Source organism: Salvelinus sp. IW2-2015, linkage group LG21 (assembly GCF_002910315.2).
Source record: "Salvelinus sp. IW2-2015 linkage group LG21, ASM291031v2, whole genome shotgun sequence".
NCBI lineage: Eukaryota > Metazoa > Chordata > Actinopteri > Salmoniformes > Salmonidae > Salvelinus > Salvelinus sp. IW2-2015.
The window spans coordinates 1,276,560-1,286,379 of record NC_036861.1 but is presented as its reverse complement, the minus strand read 5'-3'; the positions used below and the strand labels follow the sequence as shown (position 1 = coordinate 1,286,379).

General features: G+C 48.9%; 1 protein-coding gene across 1 annotated transcript in view; it reads left to right on the top strand.

Moving 5' to 3' along the window:
• Positions 1-9,820, top strand: part of LOC111982310 (serine/threonine-protein kinase N1-like) — a 33,264-nt gene that overhangs the window by 9,307 nt on the left and 14,137 nt on the right. Inside the window, 4 exon segments of the mRNA XM_070433790.1 lie at positions 377-522; positions 907-1,120; positions 1,505-1,705; positions 1,846-1,955. Coding sequence (XP_070289891.1) covers positions 377-522; positions 907-1,120; positions 1,505-1,705; positions 1,846-1,955 — 671 coding nt within the window.

Genomic DNA, 9,820 nt, shown 5'->3' with positions numbered 1-9,820 from the left:
CCAGTACTCCTGGAGAGGAGCCCTATTTTCCCTGTCTCTTTTAACACGTCACCAGTGACGGGTGAAAGCAGAATGGTAGAAGGACCGCTCCAGTCTAGTCCGTTCACCTGTCAAGTCAGGTCAGATTCGGGATTGTGACAGAAAGCATAAAGTAGAGTACCTAAACGACACTGACCATCTTTCTCTCAGGGATAGAGTTTTCCTGATAAATAAAACATTCCCGATCATTTTTTTTTATTTTTTTTTTTACCTCAGAATATATCAGAAACTCCTAGACTATTATTGAAGTTAACCTATGTCAATCACATGCATTAAACGCATACATCTAGGTCTACTCATCCCTTTTCTCTCTCTCTCTCTCTTTCTCCCCCCCAAGGTAACCAGGACATGTGTGGTGTGGAGCTGCGTATTGAGGAGCTGAGGCACCACTACAGGGTAGAACACGCTGTGGCAGAGGGTGCTAAGAATGTCCTCCGACTACTGGGGGCCGGCAAGGTCCAGGATAAGAAGGCCCTGTCAGAGGTACACACCACATGCATGTGTAGACACACAGAACTCACTCTACATGGATGCATATGAATCCATACATACAGTACATAATTACTGTCTGAACACACACTTACAACCCCGTTCTCCAGGGTTGTGTTCATTGGGTACAAACAGGTGAAAGTGTGTCCGTACAGAATACGAAAATACACCTTTTGAAGTTCATTGAAACTTTTTCATGCCTACCGAGCTCGACCCTGGTTTGGTCTTTAGGGACTCACCCCTATCCTTCCAAATCCCTGAATCTCTCTACCTCCAGGCCCAGTGTCATTTGTAAACCCACACTTCTATACAGCACACACACTCCTGGTCTATTTTSGAGCATCTCACCCCACTTCCGCCCCCTCTTATCTCCTCCAGGCCCAGTGTCGTCTGAGCGAGGCGTCCCAGCGGTTGGACCTCCTGAGGGACTCTCTGGATCAGCGTCTAGCCGACCTGCCGGAGGACCACCCCAAGGCCTGCCTCATCAAGGAGGAACTAGTCCTGGCCTCCTCCCCGGCCTTCAGCTCCCGCCACAGTGCCCCCTACCTTCACAACCAGTACAGCACCCTCAGCAAGCCCTCCCCGCTCACTGGTGASAGACACTGGTCTAAATGTGTCAATAGGATTGACTGCACACAACACTCAATAGTATCCGTCACATTCAACCATCTACGAATATAATATACCATTTAGCAGACGCTTTTATCCAAAGTGACTTACAGTCATGCGTGCATACATTTGACATACTGTATTCACACTCGTTCTGTTTCGCTGGCATCATGCCCTGGCTTACGGATTCTTCTTGATGGTGGACCATTGACAGTGGTTTCATAGCGGTTAGCTTCACCATGCCATTTCAAAATAAACATGGATAGGAGCGTCTTTACGTCACGCGATGAAGCGTTTGCTTAGGTTAGATAGTGGTGTCTCGGAACATGCTTACTGTCTTTCTCTGTCCTCGCCCCCGTGGCTTCAGGTACTCTCCAGGTGCAGCTGCTGGGCTGTGTYGGGGTGTTGGAGGTGGTCCCGGGGCGCAGTAAGGGCACGGCGGTCATGTTGCCCTGCTACAGCCCCGGGGAGGGACGCTCCTTCATGAACCGCAGCAGCAAGAGCAACCTGTACGCACGCAGCGGGAGCGTCAGCGGCAAGACTCCCAGCAAGACCGACGAACTCTCCTGTGAGTGGCTAGGGTGGAGTGTGTGTGTGTCAAATGAACCATACCGTTACCATGAATTGTGCTGTTAAATGGATATTTATGTAAAGGTGTGTTTGTGTAGTGTGTGTAATAAATGTGTGTGTGTGTGTGTGTGTTTGTAGCGGAGGTGAGTGCGGTGCTGAAGATGGATAACTCAGTGGTGGGTCAGACAGCCTGGAAGAGTGTCGGGGAGCAGGCCTGGGATCAGACCTTCACTGTGGAGCTGGAGAGGGTGAGCGGTCTCACACACACACACGTAACACACTACACAGACAGATATTATGCATTCACATGATGCCTTACACAAGTCACAAATGTCCTCTCTCTCTCTCTCTCCTCTCTCTCTCGTCTTCCTCACACGCACTATGCGATCGTACTCCTCTACACCACAAAGAAACAAGTCTTCACTAGAACCTCTCTCATGTGCCCTGCACACTAGAACACACACAACACAAAGGACCAATACCTCTTCACACCACTCTTGGTTGCTCCTACACTATCAGCCTCTCTGAAGGTATCATGTGGTCTGGTGTGTATCTTAGTCTGGAGTAACCTGTTACGACATGTGTGTGTGTGTGGTTCCAGTCCGGAGATGGCAGGATAGCGGTGGGGTTACTAGGGAGGGAACTCTATCCGTCCTGCTGTGCGCTCCTCAAGTACCTGAAGCTGGAGGACTTCCTGGACAACCAGAAAACAGAGTTCAGCTGGAGCTGGAGCTCCAGGGTCTGCTTCTGGCCGAGGTAGGATTTCAAACAACACACACACACACACACGACACATGCGTGTAAACTTGACAATCAATTAAAGAAGTACAAACCGTGTTTGGTAATTGAGCTTGAATAAGAATCCATTATGATAGAGTGCAGTGTGACTTGTGTGATTTGTCTCAGGTGAAATATTCTTCAACCCGGTGATTGAGAGAGCCCCACGCCTTGCAGAGAACAGAACGAAAGTCTTCCTCCACAGCACGGTGGAGAGGGGCAGGGAGAAATCCAGAACCTACTAGTACAGTGGATACTCTTACTACAAGTTAAATTTTCCCACAGAGCTAGAATGAGATTGTATTTCATGGCGTTTTTATAATGAAGGTAACGGAAGGGTTGACCTCACTCACCACCATAGCCACCCCCTTGTGGTCATACTAAACGAATTTTAAGTATACCAGACCGATGGTGTACTTTTGAAACATGAGGGTGCTGTTTGCTAGCTGTAGCTCCAGCTGGATTATATTGTGTGTGTGTGTGTGGTGTGTGTGGTGTGTGTGGTGTGTGTGTGTGTGTGTGGTGTGTGTGTGTGTGTGTGTGTGCTGTGTGTGTGTTGTCGGTGTGGGTGTGTGTGTGTGTGTGTGTTGTATGTGTGTGTGTGTGTGTGTGTGAAACTGTTCCGGTGCTGTGTTTCTGCAGGCACGGCTTTCCTGAGAGCTGTCGTCCAATGAAACGTTGAATCGGGAACCTGGGTCCGACTCCTTGAGGAAACGCAATCCCCACTTTCACAAACCACAGGAACCTACAGCCCCAATGCAACAACCTCAACTCTGGGTATTACACACACACACAACACACACAACGACTAATGGTGTGTGGCCAACGCAGCACTTGTACCCAAGTAATCTACTCTCAAATGCATCCCTCTAGTTGTTGAATGAACTCCACGTAGCATGCTGTGCACTCGGACCCTGTAGCTAACCACCCTTTTTGGTGTCCTGTATGTGTGTGTGTTTGCAATATACATGTGTGTGTGTGTTTTTGCCATGTGTTTCAGGGAGATCTCTTGTGGAGAAACTAAAGTCTGGACAGTGACTCTCCAGTCAGGCATGATTACAGGAGAGACTCCTGATAATAACACAACCACTGGTGAGAGAGGCGACGAAAACGAGAAACGCCAACAAAGAATAGCAAACAAAACATGAAGGGAACCTCACAACACTCACCACACTTCATTTACCTCTCTCTCTCACTGCCTGGCTTTTTGCTTTTCCCTCCATCTCGTCTATCCTCTTCCCTTCCCTCCGTCTCTCTTTCCTCTTCTTCCTCCTCGCATTCTCTCATATCCTTTCTTCTCCACCTCTACTGCTCTTTTTTTCTCAGGAGCGGTTGGCCAGTGATTGGAGCCCTTCTCTCATCCCCAGACCCTCACCCCTGATCGCCCTGCCAAACCCCCCCTCGAACAGGTGTGCACCCACACATCGTTCCCCAACGTACGCGGTCACTATGCGGAACACCACGAATGGTCATTTACAATACACTATCACCACCGAGGTTTCACACACTACAACGGTGGTTATACTTTGGAGGCTACCAGTGACAATGTGCCTTCCAGGCACCTCGTTAACGTATGAACTGTTGAATGCAGTACACCACCTCCTGGCATGTCACGTTGATATAACAGCACTGTGTTTTACAGTGACAGATAGTATTTATTGTGGTATATGTGTGTCTCTCTCCACATAATATAAAGATAAACCCACCTGTGCCTACAGGACATCAGGCTGATCGCCTGTGGCTTGGGCCAGGGGAACTATTGGAAAGGTACGTCGTTCTAACTCCCAAACACCTCTGCCTTAAAGTCCCAAATAAACACTCTTGATTTTAGTCTGAAATGTGACCGTGAACCCCTTGTCTGTTTTACCTGCCTGTCCACTCATCTCTTACAGGTGCTAGGCTGTCAGAGTAAGCAGAAGACAGGAAGTTAATATATAACGGACATCAACGAGCCCCTGAAGAAAAGGAGATATTGTTGCAATTCGGGACGAAGGTGGAGATAGTCTGTGTGTTTGTGTCTGTGTGGTGTGTGGTGTGTGTGTGTGTCGGTGTGTGTGTTGTGTTGTTGTGTGTGTGTGTGTGTGTGTGTGTCGTCGTGACCGACATTTCACTTGTAATACATTTACAACACTTTGACTTAGTTTTTACAAATGCTCACGCAAAACAAAATTTGTCATCACACAAGGCTTGAAGTTGAACTCTGAAAGCAGCAGATGCTTCTTCATCTCACCAGCAGCCCCCACACAACACAGCAATACCGTACCTTCTCCACCTCGGGTTCCCGCGGCATCCATTAGGTGTTTCCTTCTTTCAGCTCGGGCCTCTCGGCCTCCGCGAGCGGTAATTCTGATGTGTGAGAAGCAGTATCCTGTTTTCTGAGTAGCGGTCGGACGTCTCAACAGCAACACACTTAAGAGAGAGAGCCACACGGTCCACTGGTCAAAAAGACCAAGGTCTCCTAGCTTGGGTTTGCTAGCTATTTCTCAGAGAACTACATCCAAGGAGCTGACTGTGTGTCTTTCGTGCGACTCGCGAAAGGTCACAGAGCGGGCTGGACGGGTTTGAATGACACTCAGCGTATGGCTCTTCACAAATAGTAGTTCCCGGCCACCAGCGCTAGAATGGCGATCTTCAACTCCGAGAAGTCCCGCGAGGACACAAGGGGGTCTCTGTGTACGTAGTTCCCCAAGTGTGTGTTGATGTGTGTACTAGAGGCAGAGTTGTGGGTGTGTAGCGTGACGGTCCCAATGCTGTGTGTGGTGTTGTGGTACGTAGCTCACCAATGTGTTGTGTGTGTGATGTGTTGTTACGTCGTAACCATGAGTGTAGTGATAGCACCTAGCTGGTAATACCCAGACTGGTCCGTGTGTCGTGGCTCTGTAAGTGTGTAGGGTCACATAAGTTACGCGTTAAGTTGTTTTGTGTGGTGCGCGGTTGGCTCGCTTGTTAAGCCTAGTCTTGTCAAACGTTGTCGTGTGGTGTGGTGTACGTATGGAGGGGTTGGTTGGGAAGGTCTCTTGTGTATCTGTAGTGGTGTGTAGGCGTGCTGTACGTAAGTCCAGTAAGTAGTGATGTGTGTGTAGTAACACGCTCCAGAGGTAGTGTTGGAGTTGTGGTAGTGGTAGTCCCAAAAGAGAACCCCGCAGTTGTGTGTGTTGTGTGTGCGTGTGTGTTGGTGTGTGTTTGGTCTTACGGTGGGTTAGTATCGCTAGTAGTAGAGTTGATCTATTACTCCACTGTAGTTTTTTGAATAGGTGTCTTACATGGGTTCTGCCTATGAGCTTCGTGTTCGACCAGGTTTATTCAGCCTGGTCGGTTGGTCTGGGGGCTAGAAGCCAGTTGGTCATGCGCGCGCAGTGAACACAACCGTGACTCTTGTAGGTAGGGGGGGTTGGGCGTGAGGTCACCAGACATCCAGGATCTACCTCTGCTTAGCGCGCCAGGTGCGGTGCAGGTTCAGAGGGGTCCGAGTGAGAACGCGGTCCAGTAAACATGTCTTAGGTGCATATCCGCCTCTCCCTCTTCCGGAGCAAACCCAGATAAGAGAGACGGGAGGAGGAAGCGAGGAACATTACTAGCCGGATACAGAACGGATATTGTTGAGGAGAGGGGGTAGCCAGGACTGGTGGAGAATCTGGGTAGAGAGAGGTGAGTGGATGCAGAGAGGATAGTTGGGGATCACGAAATCGTGTACACACACGTAGAGATCTCTATGAACAGGCGTGAAGTCTAGAGAAGCACACTAGTGCTCGTGTGTGAACAGACGAATCACGGTGAGAGATAGAGGTAGCGAGTTAGGTGTGTGCGATACTGCCTGCGGTAGACGGTGTGGCGTACGCTTGCTGACGCACGCGTACATACTGATGTGATCATTACAGTCTCCCCCTCGTATGGGTATGTTGCTTGGACCTTCTACTTGGGGACAGGACAGTTTACTGGGGGTCTTTGGCGGTGTACTTCTTCGGTCTCTGGCTCTCAGCAGTTCTTGGTGCCCCTGAGGTACTCGACCGGGAGGGGTGTCTTATCACCAGTAGCACATGGGCTGCTGCGGTCCTGAGAGGTATCGCCTCTTATGGCACTATGAGATGGCAGTTGGTAGCTGGAGTCAGGTCGGAGCACTCGTAGCTATTCGCACGCAGTTGGACAACATTACGAGATTACGGAAGGACAGACAAATATCTCTGGTACACACACTACGTTTAGTCTAATGAGACTACCAACACTCACACTTACACATTGATATTCGTCACTTCGATAGCAAACACACCGACCATACAACAATCAAAAGGGGGGTGGTTAGCTAACAAGGGTCCAGCGTGCATAGCCTGCTCTTCCCGGATGCGCGTGTACGTTCGTTTGGTTGGTGGGCCCACACGCAGTCGTTTGTAGGTGTGTTGTGTGTGTGGGCTCCGGCGGTTGTGTGTTGGGCGTCGGTTTGTTTGGTGCGTGCGTTTCAAAGCGTCGGCCCAGGTCCGCTCGTTCATTGCAGCTCACGAGAAGCTTGCTGCAGCCACGGGAACAGTTCAAAAACGCGGAACAGCAAACACACACACACACACACCACACACCACACACACACACACACACACAAAACTCCACATCGAAACAACACCACAAACAAACACACACACACACACACACACACACACACACCACACCACACACCACACACAATAAATCGGCTGCACAGAGCCGAACCACCACAGCTTTTTAAAAAACCATGCGTTATCTGTTATGACCACAAGGGTGCTATTAGGTGAGGTGAAGGTCTTTTCCTCTATAATGAATGCCACCAGCAAATAATCTCACTCCGCTGTGGGAACATTTGTATAGAATATTCATGTACCAGTGGTCCTGGTTTCCTGCCCTTCTACGGTGCCTTTGGAGAAGACCTTCTTGTCTTGAAGGCGTGGGATTCAATAGTTGAGAATATCACTGAAAATCAACACGTCCACTGACTCTATATAATGGATATCATCAACAAACACGGTTTGAATCTTTATGATGTCAAGTTTACAGCGTGTGTGGTGTGTGTGTGTGTGGTGTGTGTTGTGTTGTGTTGAAACTACTCGGCAGAAGAGACCTGAGGCTCCAGCTCCAGTGAATCTGTGTTTCTGGTTGTCCAGAGAAGTCTCACTTCAGGTCTTGGAGAGCGCACAGCGAGCGGAGTCCTCAGTGATCTCATCTCCCTGGACTGGAACAACACACGACTAGGTTAACTAAGATACACACAGGCAATGATACTCTTCAGAGAGCTGACTAGTGTAGAGCAAGAGTGTGTGAAGAGGTTTGTTTTGTGTGTTGTGTGTGAGGAGGTGGTGTGAGCTTGTTTTTTGTGAGTGTATAGTGAGTACATGGCGTGGTGTGTGTGAGAGAGGAGAGAGAGTGAGAGAGGAAGGACATTTGTACTTGTGTAAGCATATTTGGAATGACTACATGTCTGTCTGTGTGTGTGTGTGTGTGTGTGTGTGTGGACGTCACCTCTCAGCTACAGTGAAGGTTGTCCGGCTCGCCACACTCTTCAGGGTCTGTACCACACTGAGTTATCCATCTCAGCACGGACTCACTCCGTACAAACACACACCACACACACCACATTTATACACACACTTATTAACACCTTTGCATAAATTCCATTTAAGCCATATGTAAGGTATGGTTCAATTTGACACACATACCACATCCCAGCCAGCCACAGGGAGTTCGTGTCTTCTGGGAGTCTGCGTGAGTCGCGCGTGCGTCAGGTTGCTCTTGCTGCTTGCGGTTCATAAGGAGCGCCCTCCCTCGGGCTGTAGCAGGGGAAATGAGCCGCTGCCCTTTATGCGCCGGGACCATCCACCCCAACAGCCAGCAGCTGCACTGGGAGTACCTGAACAGGGGGAGGACAGAGAAAGAGAGTAAGCATGTGTCGAGACACCACTATCTAACTAAGCAAACGCTTTCATGGTGACGTAAAGATGCTCTATCATGTTTATTTTGAAATGCATGGGAAGCTAACGCTATGAAACCACTGTCAATGGTCAACAATCAGAGAATCGTATTAAGCCAGGCATGGATGCAGCGAAACAGAACGAGTGGTGATACATATTCAATGTATGCCGCTGACTAAGTCACTTTGGAATAAAGGTTGCTAAATGGTATATTATATTGTAGATGTTGAATGTGCGGATACTATTGAGTGTTGTGTGCAGTCATCCTATTGACACATTTAGACAGGGTTGTTACGAGTGAGCGGGGAGGCTTGCTGAGGGGGTTGTACTGGTTGTGAAGGTAGGGGCAGATGTGGCGGGAGCTGAAGGCGGGAGGAGGCCAGGATAGTTCCTCCTTGATGAGGAGCCTTGGGGTGGTCTCGGCAGGTCGGCTAGACGCTGATCCAGAGAGTCCTCAGGAGTCTACGTGGGACGCCTGCTCAGACGACACTGAGGCTGGAGGAGATAAGAGGGGGGGAAGTGGGGTGAGTGCTCAAAAATAGGACAGGTGTGTGTGTGGCTGTAATAGAAGTGTGGGTTTTACAAATGACACTGGGCCTGGAGGTAGAGAAGTTCAGGGATTTTGGAAGGATAGGGGTGAGTCCCTACGCCAAACCAGGGTCGAGCCGGTAGATTAAAAGTTTCAATGATCAAAAGGTGTATTTTTCGGTATTCTGTAGGAAACTTTCACTGTTTGTACCCAATGAAACAACCTGGGAGAGGGGTTGTAAGTGTGTGTTCAGACAGTAATTATATCAGTGTATGTATGGATTCATATGCATCACTGTAGAGTGAGTTCTGTGTGTCCACATGAATGTGGTGTGTCCTCTGACAGGGCTTCTTATCTGGACTTGCGGCCCCAGTAGTCGGAGGACATTCTTGCAACTCTGCCACAGCGTGTTCTACTCTGTAGTGGTGGTCAGCTCCTCAATACGCAGTCCACCAACATCTGTCTGGTTATTGGGGGAGAAGAGAGAGAGAGAGAGAAGGGATGAGTAGACCTAGATGTATGCGTTTCATGTGTGATTGACATAGGTTAACTTCAATATAGTCTAGGAGTTTCTGATATATTCTGAGTAAAAAAAAATAAAAAATGATCGGGAATGTTTTATTTATCAGGAAAACTTCCTGAGAAGATGGTAGTGTGTTTAGGTACTTACTTTATGCTTCTGTCACAATCCAGAATCTGACTGACTTGACAGGTGAACGGACTAGACTGGAGCGGTCCTCTACATTCTGCTTTCACCGTACTGGTGACGTGTTAAAAAGAGCGGGAAAATAGGGCTCCTCCCAGGAGTACTGGGACACAACTCAAGATGACCATCCTTTTATTCAGACCGGGAATAACAGAGGGGTTGGTTGGTAGC